At 40.7% G+C, this 17,007-nt stretch overlaps 1 protein-coding gene across 5 annotated transcripts in view; it reads left to right on the forward strand.

Moving 5' to 3' along the window:
- Opa1 (Opa1 mitochondrial dynamin like GTPase) overlaps positions 1 to 17,007 on the forward strand; it is a 163,286-nt gene that overhangs the window by 119,129 nt on the left and 27,150 nt on the right. For all 5 annotated transcript variants that reach the window (XM_068345078.1, XM_068345080.1, XM_068345081.1 and 2 more), the window contains 3 exons: positions 2,470 to 2,631; positions 4,464 to 4,651; positions 13,011 to 13,225. In XM_068345078.1, coding sequence (XP_068201179.1) covers positions 2,470 to 2,631; positions 4,464 to 4,651; positions 13,011 to 13,225 — 565 coding nt within the window. The remainder of the gene's footprint in view (positions 1 to 2,469; positions 2,632 to 4,463; positions 4,652 to 13,010; positions 13,226 to 17,007) is intronic.

Below are 17,007 nucleotides of genomic sequence, written 5' to 3' on the forward strand. Positions count from 1 at the left end.
TTACTTCCTCAGGTATTGTTCCAAGATTTGGGACCATTTCTCTGGTACTATTTCACTGGGCGGCACAGCTCGGAGCCCAGAAAAGGGATTTTGACGAAGGAAAAATCTATTTCTGGGCGAGAGACCTGTGCCGCCCAGTGAACCCTCCCTTGACTTCCCTCCCAACATGGGCCCCAAACCTTGGGTGCTATGGGGAGTGACGTCACTGGCGTGGGTTGGGTTAGTGGTAGTAGTGTTGATCGGCACCTCGCTGTGGCGGGGATTTTGAAGAGGAGATATCTAAATAGTGCGAGACCTCTGGTTGTGAATTATCACGCCCCAGTATATTATACAGACACCTTTTATAGGTGAGCGAGCTGGGTTCAACCTGGCATTCCTATGCTTTTTTTCTCTGGTAATATATAGCAGTTATATTCCTTGGAAATAGTGCTTTAGGAGTATTTCACTGGGCGGCACAGCTCGGAGCCCAGAAATAGATTTTTCCTTCGTCAAAATCCCTTTATTAGGGAAGAGGGATGTTCAAAGGATATATAGTGGGGTTTTAGTGATCCTCATTTGATTTTTGTCAAATACAGGGGGCATAAGTGTGATTTGAACAACCGGTATGAAGAAAAGAATATAATTCCCTCTCAATTCATCATATAAAAGATTATCTTCAGTTAGCAGCTGTTCATGTAAACTATTCAACTTATAAAAGAAAATCGTCTTTTAATTAAAGATAAAAGCCAGAAAAAATTAGACTAGTCTGGGATTAGATCTAATTGTTTTATTGTATTATAATATTGGGTGTGTTTAGTAATTTTAATATTGAATTTGGATGCAGTCTAAAATATAAAAAAGTTCAACTTTTGAACCGTTGGAAAATCTTTGACTTGGAGATCTCGCAGATAAAAAATTTTTCCAATTGGCATTGGGGTCAACTAAATGCATAAGTGAACTCCAAGCACTATCTTTTAACCCTTTTACCCCCAATGGACATACTGGTACGTTTCACAAAACTCATCCCTTTACCCCCATGGACGTACCGGTACGTCCTTGCAAAAAACTTTTTTTTTTATATTTTTTTTTGCATATTTTTGATAACTTTATGAGAAACTTCAGGCATTTTCCAAAATAATGAGACCAACCTGAGCTCTCTATGATGAAAATTAAGGCTGTTAAAGCAATTTAAAAAAATATATATTTCAAAATGTGCTTGAAAAAAAAAACGCCTGGGGGTTAAGGGTTGGAAAGTTCCAAATAGCGTTGGGGGGTAAAAGGGTTAGGATAAGCTTTAGAGCATGGGATGTTTTTGTCTTTTTTTTCTCCTTCAGAGTAAAAAAATTATTATAAGGCTAAGAGTCTGCTACAGTTTTTTTTTCACATCCCCTGTTTTGGAAATAAATAGAAGCATTGCATCAGAAAGTAATTTCTTTCTCTGGTAAGAGCTGTTCAGTATTATTTGGATAAAACTAGTATTGGTAATTTGTTGTGTGAGATTAGAGTTCCAAATTGTCCTCTTCCAAAAAAAACTTAAATGTTAAGGTTCATGATGTTAGAAATGTTGCTACATCTCTTGATTTTTGCAGAAATCTTTCTGTGAAAAGAAGAGGTAGTTCAATGGCATAACAAGTAGGTTTTCGCTAAATGTTATCTTGAAAAGTCCTGAATTACTTATAAGACTTACTGGCCTCTGGGTCCTATAGTGGCTATTGGCAATGTGGTCTAATAATTATTTTTTGAGTTCAAATGATTTATAATTTTCATACTTTCGAAAAACTTTAGTTTTGTTACATTGCTGTATATTATATAGATAGGTAATTAAAGGCATGATATTCAATCCCAAGGGTTTCAGATTAAACCTCCTATATTAATCAGTTAATCTGTGGTTTTTAGATACTCAGTTATTACCACCTCAACTGCAATTTGACCTGTAATATATTTAGTGCAACAATTTATTTTTTTTATATTAATTGATTTTCTTGTGTAAACACACTACTTATTGATGTATAAAATTTATTTCCCACTATCTAGTTTCACCTTTCTCACTCTATACAAAGTTTGATCTATTTGGCCTTTAAGCACCCAGGGATTGGAGGACCACATTTTCTTACTTCCCTGTCAACTATCACATTTTTTGTAGATTTTAAGAGTGTGGTCAATTTACTGATTACGCAGTGGGCTATTGCAATTAAAAGTTTCTAAAAAAAAAAAAATACTTAAAAAAATGCCTACCAAAAACATTGGCTAATACCTATTTTTCAACAAATTTTAATATAGAAGTATGGAAGGAATTCAGAAATGCAAGAAATATGTATCAGGTATGTGATAACTATACATTTAACAAAATTTACTAGAGCTTTGCAATCTGAAAATTTCTTGCATCATTTTGATAGGGCTGTACAAAACATTTTTGCCTAGTATTTATTTAAAAAGTGGGAGTACTGTACAGTATAATATTGAAGACATCATATGTTTTCTTTTTTACAGAGGTGGTGTTATCAATAGCCATCAGTGCACAACAAGAAATTTAAGTTTTGCAGTATCTGAATGCTTCTGGAAGATGGTGCGAGACACAGTTGAACAACAAGCTGATGCTTTCAAGGCAACTCGCTTCAATCTGGAAACAGAGTGGAAAAATAATTTTCCAAGGTAATGCTTTTATAAATGTTACTGATAACCCTAACATGCTGTATATTATTAAGTAGGCTTAGGTTAACATTGGTGGTCTTGCAGCTCTTATCCAAGTATCACTATTATTCCTTTAAAGATGTTGCACAGTATATAATTTCATCCTACTTTAGAGATTTTAAGACAGTAAATTTTTAATAATTATATTAATTGAATTTTTGTAATGAAATTGCTTACTTCTATACTAACCTGATGTTCATATAGCTTTGTCCCTGATGATGGCTTAATATCAACGCTTCCCCCAAAAAGCTAAAAATTTCCTGTTTTCTTCCCCCACCTTACATCTGGTGGTTAAGGTCAACATAATTCACTCTCTACATTGAAACTAATATTCTTTCCTCTTGACCTTAGTCATTGGGGAGGAGGATGACCATGTATATGAACATGAGGTCAGTACAATAATACCCCCACCCTAATTTGTTGATTGGTTCCAAGAGACCTGGCACAAGTTGATTTTTGCCCTATAAAGTGATTTATATATTCCTTAGACATACTGAAGACAAAAAAGTACTTGTAAGTTATCATTTTAGAAAAACCTGATAATTACATTAATAGGCTTCCATGCAAAGTATAGTATTGTACAGTACAGTAGATAATTGCTATTGTATGACTTAAACACTGACGTAAGATGTGATAAAACAATGTAACTTGGATTTTATTTTTATATTTAATATTCAAGGAGAGCAACGTCAAGTCAGAACTGATACAGGTTTAACTGATAAAATGGTTATCTCTATTTAGCGCGTGTTTTGTGAGGTTCCACTTTATTTTATGTTTCAAATAGTTGTTACACTGAAAAAACCTACACATTGCTGAAAAGTCCTTTTAATTTTTTTATATAAGCTCATCTAAGCTTGTATTTGGTCCTTGTCTAATCTGGTTACTTATTTATTTACTGACTGCTAAAAAAATCCAGGGAATTTAGTATCTTATATACAATAACTCCATCATTTTATATGATTTCCTAAGAAATGTATTATCAGTTTTCTAATAGTGTCTGTATCATAAATAAAAGTTTACTGCATGTCTAAATTGTGATATTGCATTTCTTTGTCTATGTTTATATATTTACCATTTCTATGTTATGGTTATTCAGAAAGATGCATAAAGTGTTGGAGACAATAAATATGTCAAAAGCGTAAAATTTCTGCAGGAAAATACACAGATGAGAATATATTATGCTCGCCACGTTTTGCTTGTGTGTGTATTGGTACATAATGTTGAGAGCGATATCTTTTTAATTTGAGGGAACGGGCTCGCCAATGTATTGTAGATAACCTTGAAATAGAATGATTGTCCATATGATCCCCTTTGGTGAAGAAAATTACAACTTAAAGCCCATACTTATACTTAATAAAGTTTATAAATAGTTTATTCAATCAATTTAAAAAAAAAATGAAGCCTGATTTTTCAATGTGAAATTTTGAAAAAATATATCTACTATTTTAAATATTCGCCCATTTTTGTTATTAAAAATTGAAACAGTGAATTTTACAGCATACACTCTTTACATTCCCTTTTAGAAAAATGAAAAAGTCCCCTTTAAAAGTGACTTCTATACATTGATAAAAGAATACATATAAGAAAAATCATAATGCCCAGAAAATCTTCACTGTACAACTTTTTATGGATAAAATTTTCTTTAAAATGTTCTTTCAAGTTAAAAAAAATTGGGTGAGAAACAAAAAAGTAGTAAGGGTTTGAGTTCATGCAAAAATACAATTAAGTACACTAACAAATTCTTATTAATAAGGTAGTTTATTATTTATAAAAAAATATTTTCTTTATGACAGAACTAGAGAACTAGACCGTGATGAGCTGTTTGAGAAGGCCCGTGGTGAAATTTTGGATGAAGTTGTGAATCTTTCTCAAGTGTCCCCTAAGCAATGGGAAGATGCTCTGTCAAAAAAATTGTGGGATAAAATGGCCACACATATATTTGAGAATATTTACCTTCCAGCAGCACAGACTGAAAACTCTGGTAAAGTATTTTGTAATTTTCAGTAAATTATGACTAGAATTATTTTACTAGAATACTTGTTTAAAAGCACATAGCTTTATAGGATTGTAAAGCTTTACACACTTTTATATATGAATGAGAATTAAACTTTTGAATAGAGCTGGGAAAAATCATATTCATAAGTTTTCTGGTAACTTAGAATGAATGTTCTAGTAGACAACAGTATTGCATAGCATTATTTTTTTATAGGGAGTGATCTCCAGTTACTTATTTTTGCTAAGAGTGGTTGAAATTATTATTTTTAAATACCCTATTTGGTTCATTAGGGATTATATAAGTAACTGGAACTAACTCTGCATTCCTGCTTAATTTTTTTTGAATACTAGTCATGTTTAGCTTCAGCACAGTAATTTAAATATACATGGAAATAATTTTGTTAACAAAGTACAAATCTCTTCTTTTTCAAATTTCTAATCCCAGTGTGGGATATGCAAACCAAACAAAGACGAAATCTCCTGTCTCAACTGTAAAGTGATCTTATCTCAGACACTTAGCTTGCAGGGTATTCATACATTTGCTCTTCTGATCACCCTCTTTCCTCTTTAACAATTAATCCTTTTAATTTTCTGGTTATTATTTACCCCCTAGACTTTAGTTCAATGGATCAGCTAATTGGGGTTGATTCGTAAACTTGTCCTTAAATAGTTGTTATAACTAAATCAGCTTTGCATTTTTACCTCTTACCTGCACTTAATTTTGCTCCATATACTGCCTGGACTGATTTTGGAATGATCGCCCTTCCTTGAGTCTGATTTGAGATTGAAAGTCAGGAAGAACATGCAAGAAAGATATACTACTTGATTCTTTGATAAAAAGGCTATGATAATGTTTAAAAACTTTTAAATATGCACCATCCTCAGTAAATAATAAAAAAAGATAAGGGAATACTGTATGCAAAAAATTAGTTTGTTTGACAAACCCTACCTTTGAAAATAAAATATTTAGACAAAATAAAGGCCTTTGTACTTCTTCCCAAACTCATCTAATACAAAAATTGCTTTAGGTACAATAGAGGCATAATGAAAAAATCCAGAATTACCCGAATATGCATGCCCTGGAGCAAATTGCTACACAGCCAAGTAGAATGTTGAAATACTACTTGTTGTTCCCCGCATTTTGTGAATGCACTTTACACCTAGTTTTTCTGGCAAGCCATACTCTGGTTTCACTGCAGTCCTCGAAATGTGCTGAATTTCACCGAAAATAACATTTTAAATATTTAACTTAGCCGGTGACTATATAATAGCTGAGCCTCCGGCGGCTCGACAGAAAAACACACCAAAAACTCGCGAGCGATCGCTATGAAGGTTGCGGGTGTGCCCACTAGCGCCAACTATCGGCCAGATACCGCATATACATGTAAACAGACCCAATTTTTCTCTGTCGGCCTTAACGACAAGACGTATCAATACTCGCTGTATAACCTGGAGTTTTCTCAACATATTTGGTGAAGTACTTCCTTTTGGTTTGAGCTTTCGCAGTGTAGGTGTTTTATCTTCAACTTAAATCTTGAACTCGTTTTTGGATAGATTTAATTTTTGATGACTTTGGATTGTTTTTTGGACTTTCTTTGACTTTTAAATGGCCGACCCTTCCCTTAGTACGGAAGTGTGTTTTAGGCTTTTAGCAATTATCTTATCACGTTATAAATTGTTAGGGTCAGTGAAAGTTAATTATAGATTTTCCTCTATATATTTTATATCTCATCCGCCTTTATTAGGCCTCTTCGATTAGCTTTCCATTTATAATAAACATCAAGATAAATTTTAATGATTTGTTTATTTGCGACCTTTCCTATTCCTCCCCTAATCCGAGAGTAGGCGGTCCTAACTTGGAAACCGAAGTTAAACAACGTTGAGCCCTTTTAATCGTAAATAACTTTTACAGAACAAGTGAATATTTTTTAGTAGATATTTTATGAAAGATTTTCTTTGAATAGTCTTCGTACTGTTTCAAAGATGAACTAACGTTTAGCTTATTTATGCTACGCAGTTTGCGCTCTATCGTTACGATAGAGAGAGAGAGAATCACGGTTTCACTTTGCAGAAAGAGTAAATCGATTCTGACGTTTTGTTCATTCTTCTTTCAAACTTAGATGTTTTAAATACTATTTTAAAGGTACTTGTTAATTGAAAAACCTTTCAGGTTTTTTCCTTTGGTCAAATAACCTGTTTATTGACGAAAGGTAAGTGGGCTTTTCTCTTCGTTGCGAAATCAAGAGAGAGAGAGAGAGACGGAGAGGGAGAGAGGAAGAGAGAACGTTCCGATCTTTATTCTCGTCCCAAGCGAGTAACGTTGTTCTCGAGTCAGTTAATACTCTCGTCCCTAGTCTCTGTACGGGGAGAAAGAATAAAACGTTTTTAGTTTTTATTCTCGTCCCAAGGCACTTTACGGTGAGAGATTGAAAACGTAGTTTTGAATGAACTAGTGTTTAGTCTCCTTCCCAGCCACTGATCTTTTTATCTTAATATATGTTTACTGTTTTTTGCTTGTATTAATGTGCTTACATTATACGACTTATTTCGCAATTATAACCTTTTGATGAGGGTAGAATTGCGTGCTTCAGGTAGAAATCAGTTTTATTCATACCTAATGTGAATTGTTGAAAGATTCGATTTCAGTGAAGTAAGTGCAAAACAGAAAATCGTAGTGATAAAGTGATAATTGCGCAAAGTGTTATCAGTGTTGCGACCGAGGGTTCGTCTGTTCGTGCCTGTCGTTCGCCTAGTCCGAGACCTCTTGCAAGCTCCCAAGCCCAGGGGAGAAGTAATGTCGTACGACTTATGGGTTCGAGAGGACTTGATCAGCGAACAGACGTTCCCTCTATGTTTTCAGGCGTGTCTCATCAACACCGCCTCTACCATAAGACGAGCGAGACGTTTTTCTCCTCGTCATCCGAAGGCTTTTCGCGTAAGAAACCGTGAAGAGGTTTCGAGGCCCTATAAGCGAAAGTCAGTCCTTTCAGGACAGGTCCAGCGTCCTGCTTGTAATCATTATGACAGCTCTGACCCTATGCAGTCATCGGAAGACTGCTCACCGCCTAAACAAAAGCGTAACACAGGCTCCGAGAGTCTTATTGTAGGCAAGGTTTTGCAGTCACAGACGTTACCCTCGTCTCTTACCGCAACCATTCCCGTTGATCCTAAATGGGTTGGACGGCAAGACATGCAGAATAAGCTTGCCTCTCTTATGGAGGACTATTCTGTTGAGCAGGTTCACGATGATCCTCGCCGCTTAGCTGATCGAGATCCTGGCCGTCAGCCGCCCAAACGAGCCTTTGCTTGTCCTGTTGACATTGACGTTACAAAGTCACGTCAATCGTGTTTTGTAGAGCCTCACTCGATGCAGTCCCGTGTTGACTCTCAGCCGCTTGTGGACGTTCAGCCGCTGCCGCTTGCTCTTGTTGACGTTCACCAACCAACATAGTTGACTTGTTTTGACGTTGAGCGTCAAGCACCGCAGTCAAGAGTTGTTTTGACTGCTCAGTCTAAGCAGTCAAGGCAGTCTCGAGTTGACGTCGAACGTCCTCCCGCACCTGTTGTTGTTACTGGTCAGTCCTTTAAGCAGTTACATGACATAGCGTCCTTGACTGCTACTGTTGCTCCTTTGCGTGTGGACTCTGCTTGTCAAGCATTGCCACCACGGCAGGTCTCTCCCTTGCTTGAGACTCGGCAATTGTCGGACAAGGTTCCTTCAGATGAGGAAGTTGCTGATCCCCCTCCTACTGATATTCCCTTGAGGACTCTGTCAGACGGAGAGCAGCCTAAAGCTGCTCAGCCCTCTATGGACTTTAAATAAATCATGCTGATTTTTAAGGATCTTTGTCCGGATCTTTTTGTAACTGCTGCTCCTCGTTCGCCTAAACGTCAGAGTTTACACTAGGCCTAGCTACTTCGAAGCCGTTGTTTTATAAGCTAGTGCTCTCTCGCTCTTCTAAGAGAGCTTTACGTTTGCTAGGCGACTGGTTAATCACCAGGAGGAGTTTGGGGGAGACAGCCTTTGCTTTCCCTACTTTTAAGCTGGCTTACCGAGCGAGAGTCTGATATGACACGGGAGAAGTTCTCGGCTTGGGAGTTCCTGCCTCTGCCCAGATAGACTTCTCAAACCTCATAGACTCTCCCTGGCACCTGGCCATGAGACGCTCCAAGATTTTATGGTCGACTTCAGAGCTAGACCATCTCCTGTTAGGAGTTTTTTCGAGCGTTTGAAGTTTTGCTGTACAATTATGTCATGCATAAACAAGGCTTTCAGGGATGGCTCCAATGATCTGACAGCCACGTTCTCTGCAGGAACAAGTCCCTCAGGGATGGCTCCAATGATCTGGCAGCCATGTTCACTGCAGGAGTACGTAAGAGGCAAGTGCGCTCAATGTGTTCATTGTCAAGACAAACTTCACGATGAAGTTTACCAGGCTGTCTTGACAGCATTAATGGAAGGCGACTGGATGGTCTCTCTCGACCTTCAGGAGGCATACTTCCACATTCCTATACACCCGGATTCCCAACCGTTTCTGAGGTTTGTTTACAGGAATGTGGGGTACCAGTTTCGAGCCCTGTGCTTTGGCCTCAGTCCTGCTCCTCTCGTGTTTACGAGGCTCATGAGGAGTGTGGCAAAATCCCTCCATCTATCGGGGATCCGAGCCTCCCTGTACTTGGACGACTGGCTTCTCAGAGCATCGTCCAGTCTTCGCTGTCTGCAGGATCTACATTGGACGTTGAGTCTGGCCAGGGAGTTGGGACTTTTGGTCAACCTAAAAGTCCCAACTGATCCCATCCCAGATTATTCTATATTTGGAGATGGAGATTCGCAGTCCAGTTTTTTCGGGCTTTTCCGTCTGCCACCCGAATAGAACAAGCCCTGCTCGAAGTCCAACTAATGCTGAAAAGAGAACGTTTGTTCAGTCAGGAGTTGGAACAGTCTCTTAGGGACTCTCTCATCCCTGGAGCAGTTTGTCTCACTAGGGAGACTACACCTTCTGCCTCTCTGGTTCCATCTAGCCTCTCACTGGAACTAGGACAAGACGTTAGAGACGGTGTCATTCCCAGTCTCCGAACCAGTAAAGGCATGCCTGAAATGGTGGGACAGCAATATCAGTCTGAGAGAGGGACTATCCCTAGCAGTCAAGAACCCAAACCACGTGTTGTTCTCAGACGCGTCGGATTTGGGTTGGGGTGCGACCCTGGACGGTCGGGAATGCTCGGGTCTGTGGACCTCAAGTCAGAAGAGCATGCACATCAACGGCAAGGAGCTATTAGCAGTCCACTTGGCCTTGATGATATTCGAAAGCTTTCTTCGAAACTAAGTGGTAGAGGTCAACTCAGACAACACCACAGCTTTGGCGTACATCTCCAAGCAAGGAGGCACACACTCCTTCACGCTGCTCGAGATCGCAAGGGACCTTCTCATATGGTCAAGAAATCGAGGCATCTCCCTGTTGACGAGATTCATCCAGGGGGACTTGAACGTCTTGGCAGACTGTCTCAGTCGGAGGGGTCAGGTGATACCCACGAAATGGACCCTCCACAAGGACGTGGGCAAGAGTCTTTGGGCTACTTGGGGTCAACCCACCATAGACCTCTTTGCCTCCTCGTTGACCAAAAGGTTACCAATCTATTGCTCTCCAGTCCTAGATACAGAGGCAATCCACATAGACGCGTTTCTATTGGATTGGTCTCTTCTGGACTTATATGCATTCCCACCATTCAAGATAGTCAACAAGGTACTGCAGAAGTTCGCCTCTCACGAAGGGACAAGGTTGACGTTGGTTGCTACCCTCTGGCCAGCGAGAGAGTGGTTCACCGAAGTGGGAAGTCTTTCGAGACTGGTGCAAGACACAGATGGTGACTTTCCCGTCCAGTACCTCTGTAGCCCAAATCGCAGATTTTCTTTTACATCTGAGAAAGGTTCGCTCCCTTTCAGCTCCCACGATTAAGGGCTACAGGAGCATGTTGGCTTCGGTCTTTCGACATAGAGGCTTAGATCTTTCCAACAATAAAGATCTCCAAGATCTCCTTAAGTCTTTCGAGACCTCTAAGGAACGTCGTTTGGCAACTCCTGGATGGAACTTAGACGTGGTCCTAAGGTTCCTCATGTCAGACAGGTTTGAGCCATTACATTCAGCCTCCCTGAAGGATCTCACCCTCAAGACACTTTTCCTAGTGTGCTTGGCTTCGGCTAAAAGGGTCAGTGAACTTTATGCCTTCAGTAAGAACATCGGCTTTTCTACAGAAAAAGCCACTTGTTCACTTCAACTTGGTTTCCTGGCCAAAAATGAACTGCCTTCTCGTCCTTGGCCAAAATCTTTTGAATTTGAAGGTAGTAGGTTGGCCAGGGCACCAGCCACCCGTTGAGATACTACCGCTAGAGAGTTATGGGGTCTTTGACTGGCCAGACGGTATTACATTGGATCCTTCTCTCTGGTTACGGTTCATTTTCCCTTTGCCTACACATACACCGAATAGTCTGGCCTATTCTTTACATATTCTCCTCTGTCCTCATACACCTGACAACACTGAGATTACCAAACAATTCTTCTTACTGCACTGTAATTGTTCAGTGGCCACTTTCCTCCTTGTAAGGGTAGAAGAGACTCTTTAGCTGTGGTAAGCAGCTCTTCTAGGAGAAGGACACTCCAAAATCAAACCATTGTTCTCTAGTCTTGGGTAGTGCCATAGCCTCTGTACCATGGCCTTCCACTGTCTTGGATTGGAGTTCTCTTGCTTGAGGGTACACTCGGGCACGTTATTCTATCTAATTTCTCTTTCTCCGGTTTTGTTAAAGTTTTTATAGTTTATTTAGGGAATATTTATTTTAATGTAATTGTTCTTAGAATTTTTCTAATTTTCCTCTTCCCTTCCTCACTGAGCTATTTTCCCTGTTGGGGCCCCTGGGCTTATAGCATTCTGCTTTTCCAACTAGGGTTGTAGCTTAGCAAATAATAATAATAATAATAATAATATTCCTTGCTTATCAGAGATCGTAGGCAACGAACTGGAAAGAGTATTATGTCCTGTTAGAGCTCTTAAGTTCTATTTAGCTCGTACTAAGTCATTACGAGGTAAATCTGAGGCATTATGGTGCTCAGTTAAGAAACCATCATTGCCTATGTCAAAGAATGCTTTGTCATATTTTATCAGATTTTTAATACGAGAAGCTCATTCTCACTTGAATGAGAAAGACCGATGTTTGCTTAAGGTTAAGACGCACGAAGTTAGAGCTATAGCAACCTCCGTGGCCTTCAAGCAAAATAGATCTCTGCAAAGTATTATGGACGCGACTTTTTGGAGAAGCAAGTCAGTGTTCGCGTCATTTTACTTAAAAGATGTCCAGTCTCTTTACGAGGACTGCTACACACTGGGTCCATTCGTTGCAGCGAGTGCAGTAGTGGGTGAGGGTTCTACCACTACATTACCCTAATTCCAATATCCTTTTTAATCTGTCTCTTGAAATGTTTTTAATATTGTTTTTTGGGTTGTACGGAAGGCTAAGAAGCCTTTCGCATCCTGGTTGATTTGGCGGGTGGTCAAAGTCATTTCTTAAGAGCGCCCAGATTAGGGGTTTGATGAGGTCCTGTTGTATGGGTTGCAGCCCTTAATACTTCAGCTCTTGGGAGTCTTTCAGCATCCTAAGAGGATCGCTGGGCTTCGTGAGGAAGACAGACTAATAAGGCAGAGTAATCGTCTAAGTCAACTTCCTTACCAGGTACCTTTATATATTTGGGTTTTGTTATGATATAACTGTCAAAAACTCTAAGCATATACGCTGTAAACTTAATTAACTCTGGTCTCTACCCACCACCATGGGTGTGAATCAGCTATTATATATTCACCGGCTAAGTTAAATATTTAAAAATGATATTTTAATTATAAAATAAATTTTTTAATATACTTACCCGGTGAATATATAAATTAAAGGCCCCCCCTTCCTCCCCGATAGAGACCCGGCGGGATGAGAAAAATTGGGTGAATATATAAATTAAAGGCCCCCCCTTCCTCCCCGATAGAGACCCAGCGGGATGAGAAAAATTGGGTCTGTTTACATGTATATGCGGTATCTGGCCGATAGTTGGCGCTAGTGGGCACACCCGCAACCTTCATAGCGATCGCTCGCGAGTTTTTGGTGTGTTTTTCTGTCGAGCCGCCGGAGGCTCAGCTATTATATATTCACCGGGTAAGTATATTCAAAAATTTATTTTATAATTAAAATATAATTAAAAGGAATAATCATTGGCTGTTTCATAATCTCTTTTGTTAAAGAATAGATCATATAATGTTGCAATAGTTTAACTTGTATGTTCAAGTTTTATCATTTCATATTCCAGGTACTTTTAACACAACAGCTGATATTAAGTTGAAGCAATGGGCTGACATAACATTACCAAAGAAATGTGTTGAAGTTGGATGGGAAACATTAGAAGAAGAGTTTAGAGCCTTTATGGATCGAGCTAGAACCTCTAGAGATCATGATAACATCTTCGACAACCTCAAAGCAAGTGTTGTTGATGAATCCATGAGAAGACATGAATGGGAAGATAAGGCAAGTATTTATAGATGTTGCTCAATTATTGTTTTCATTCCTTTTTCACTATATTTATTTTCATTACTGTTTTACTATAATTGTTAATTTTATTACTAGTGCTATACTGGATAGTAGGCCTATAATGTTATTACAACAACAATATACAGTATACAGTGCAATAGGAGAGATGAAAAGGAAAGAGAGAAAGCGGAGAATGAAAATGGCCCACTGTATGTCTATCTTAAAAGACTTGATGCAAAGAAGCTCCATTAAGAATCTAAACTTTGTTTAAAATATTTTGCTGAGCAAAATATGTGGAATATCAAAATTCCAATGATAGAAGCCTTACTATGAGTTTTCACAGATAATTGACATAAATTTTATAATTGAAACTATTTTCTCACATTGCCAACAACGTAAGATAGTTTTTTAAAATATTCATAAAAAAAACATAATAGTTTTAAGTGGAATTAATTTTATATGGAAGCTATGTATAATATCACCTTTTATGAATAAAAAATGCAAAAGCACTTCCTGATTACTGTTAGTATGCCGTAAGAAAAAATTGTATCATGACAGCTCCTGACACTTATAATAAGGTGAATGCTTCCTGGGTACTGAACGCTTGGTTGACCAGTCCAACGCTGTTGCTAACTGTTTTCTGTACACATTTTCGAATAGGCCCAACCCCAGTCCTCACTCGCATACAGATCTTGTCTTCCTTGGAATACACAGTGATTTTTAATAAATATTTTAGCAAAATTAGTATTTGATGCCAAACACAGCAAATAATTTATTGACGCAGAAACTTTTCATCAGATCACCAAAGTGTTAAGGACTCTTGGGTTCTCTGCATGGTACAGTAACAAGGTTTGTTCCTTCACTAACAAACCTTACGTTATTTATAGGGATAATCTTTCTGCGAAGCTAGGTTAGCCATTAGATTTTTAATGCAAGGTGGCAACTCTACCCGACCGCTATAGCGGGGAGGGTAGGGGGTGACTGGGGTGTATCCAGCCACCTATATCTACTTGCTCATTGGTGAACTACATCACTTTTTTTTCTTTTGGCTTGTAGAGACTGGACATATGTGCTCTCTCCTCCTAAAGGTTTGCCCCGACTAATCGCTTTATGCAATTCCTTTTCCTCTTGTCAGGTGTGATTGTTCCTTCTTTGACTCTCCCATGCGTACTTCTCCTGGTCGCGAAGGGTGCTCATTCAGCACCTTCATGTCATCGGCAGATACCGACCCCCCTTCGCTGTGCCCAACCTGTAGAGGCTGTCGCTGTGAGCAGGGTTCGCCCTGCAAAGAGAGTGGGGAGTGGCCTGCCTCCCAGTGGGAGAAATTTGGCCATTGCAGGAAGAAGGCCAAAAGAGAAATCTCTCCCCCAGGATCCTCCTCAGGGGCGAAGAGACGTTGGGCTGCTGCTTCTCACACTCTTGGATTTCTCTCCAAAGCTCCTCCTCGCTTGCCTTCCTCTGGAGGGCAGTTGAGTAGGAGCGCAGACCAACTAACTCCATGGCAACCTCAGGGTACTGGGGGTTTTGTTGCTTCCCCTAGAGGAGCACCTTCACCTCCAGCAGCCGGGTTGGCCGTCCTTGGGAGTATCTGCTCCCCCTTCCAAGGAAGCTCTACTACAGCTCCTTCAGCATGGGGCACGGAGACATCCTTCGCCAGTTGCTTCGACAGCTGATGCTCTTGATGTTTGTGAAGTCCATCTCTCGCCCTCTCCTGGCCCTTCCATGCATCTCCGACGGCCCACCTGCTGATGACAAGCCTTCTCTCCATTCTGAAGCTCTTTCATCACCTAACCCAGTCTTTTGTCTCTCCCCACAGGCAAGGTTCCACCTCGTGCACTTGACACTGGCCTGCTGGGGAAGTTGGGAAGAATGATCATCTGGTGGCCAGCGCTCCATCTGCTCGCCGATAATCTGGATGAGACTCGTTATCTTCTTATCCTTCTGGATGCGACTCATCATCTCATCCTTCCGGACGATAACCCTCAGGACGTCGTTCGCGACGATCTGATGATGATCCTCAAAGAGATCGCAGGTCATCACAATCTCGGCGCTCTTCTTCACGAAGGTCCTCACATTCATGAGCTGAATGCTCAAAATTGGCAATCATTCACGAGCTAAGAGTTCACGATCACGATCTAGACGCTCACGATCAAGATCTGGATGCCCGCTATCACGAGCTAGGTGCTTGCAGTCGCGAACAAAGCGCTCATGATCGCGAGGAAGACAGTCATGATCGCGAAGAAGGCAGTCACGATCGTGAGGAAGACGTTCACGTTACCCCCTAAGACTAGTGCAGTCTTGCCCTGGTTGAAGGGATTGACAGCAGCCAGAAGAAAAGCTATCTCTCAGATAGTAGGTGCATTGAGCTCTCTGAGGGCAGGCTCCTCTTCCAGGGCTCTTCCACTTCCTTTCATAATGCAAAGGAAGTATTATAAGATTGAAAATTAGCCCACTTCTTTCCTAACCCTTGACCCCTCAGTAGAATCCATTACTAGGGATCTCTCCGTGCAGAGACTTTCCACACTGAGTGCCTCACTTTCCGCAACTGAACTCCTCAACATAGAGAGAGGCGCTAAGTATACCATGCCGGCTGCTTCGTGAGTTGGCCTATGGTTGGGGTCGTTAGGCCACATTGTAAGATCTGAGGACTTGTCCAAGGAGTCTACAAGGCGGTCATTGAAATCTTTCCTCTTGCCTGGGATCCGGACTCTGGAGTTCCTTTCGCACCACTTGGTTAACCTGTGAGCGAATGCAATCCTAAAGAAAAGGGACACCGTGATTGGGAGATTCCAAAGGCAGGTGCCAAAACTAAAGTTCTGCCACTTAGAAGTTCAACTCTCGAGGGATCCTCTCTCTTCGACCCGGAAGAGGTAAAAAGAGCAGCTGATAGGTGAGGAAATTCTCCAAGGATTCTCTCCTCCACAGGGCTATGACTTCTCGGCCTTATGGGAGGGCTCCCCAACCTTCTAGAGATCAGCCCAACACATCAAATTTCTCAACGTCCAGGTCCTGCTAAGGTGTCTTAAGTGGCTCTTTCAGGCTTAAGACCTAAAGGTCAACAAACCTTTTAGAGGAAAGAGGTGGTAGGTGGGGCGGCCAAGGTGGCCGCTCCCGCTAGGGAGGGCAATCCTCTCATCAGTCCAGAGGTGGCAGTCCCACCGGGCAGATCCCTGGACGATCACAGTGATTGCAGTAGGGTATCGAGTCCTGTTCATTCAATCTGTACCTCCTCTGACTCGTGATCCAATTCCATTGACCTCCTATATGAAGGGACCTGTAAAGGAGCTGGCTCTCCAGGCCAAAGTCCAAACCATGCTGCAGAAGGGTGCTCTCCAGGCCTAAGTCCAGACCATGCTGTAGAAGGGCGCTCTCCAAGAGGTCCTCGACGGGTCTCCAGGCTTCTACAGTCTACTCTTTCTTGTGAACAAGGGGTCTGGAGTCTGGAGACCAGTCATAGATCTCTCGCCCCCTGAACAAGTTAGTTCTATAAACTACATTCAGGATGGAGACAGCACACACAGTCATCCAGGGAGTAAGACCAAAGGACTTCATGTGCACACAGGATCTCCAAGATGCATACTTCCAGATCCCAGTCCATCTGTCTTTCAAGGAAGTATCTCCGATTCATACACGAGAACAAACGTTACCAGTTCAAAGTACTATGCTTCAGTCTTGCAACAGCACCCCAGGTGTTCACCAGGGTGTTCACCCTAGTGTCTTAGGCTCAGAAGAATGGCATTCGTCTATTAAGATACCTCGATGATTGGCTGATTCTAGCA

The sequence above is a fragment of the Palaemon carinicauda genome, chromosome 21 (genome assembly GCF_036898095.1).
Source record: "Palaemon carinicauda isolate YSFRI2023 chromosome 21, ASM3689809v2, whole genome shotgun sequence".
NCBI lineage: Eukaryota > Metazoa > Arthropoda > Malacostraca > Decapoda > Palaemonidae > Palaemon > Palaemon carinicauda.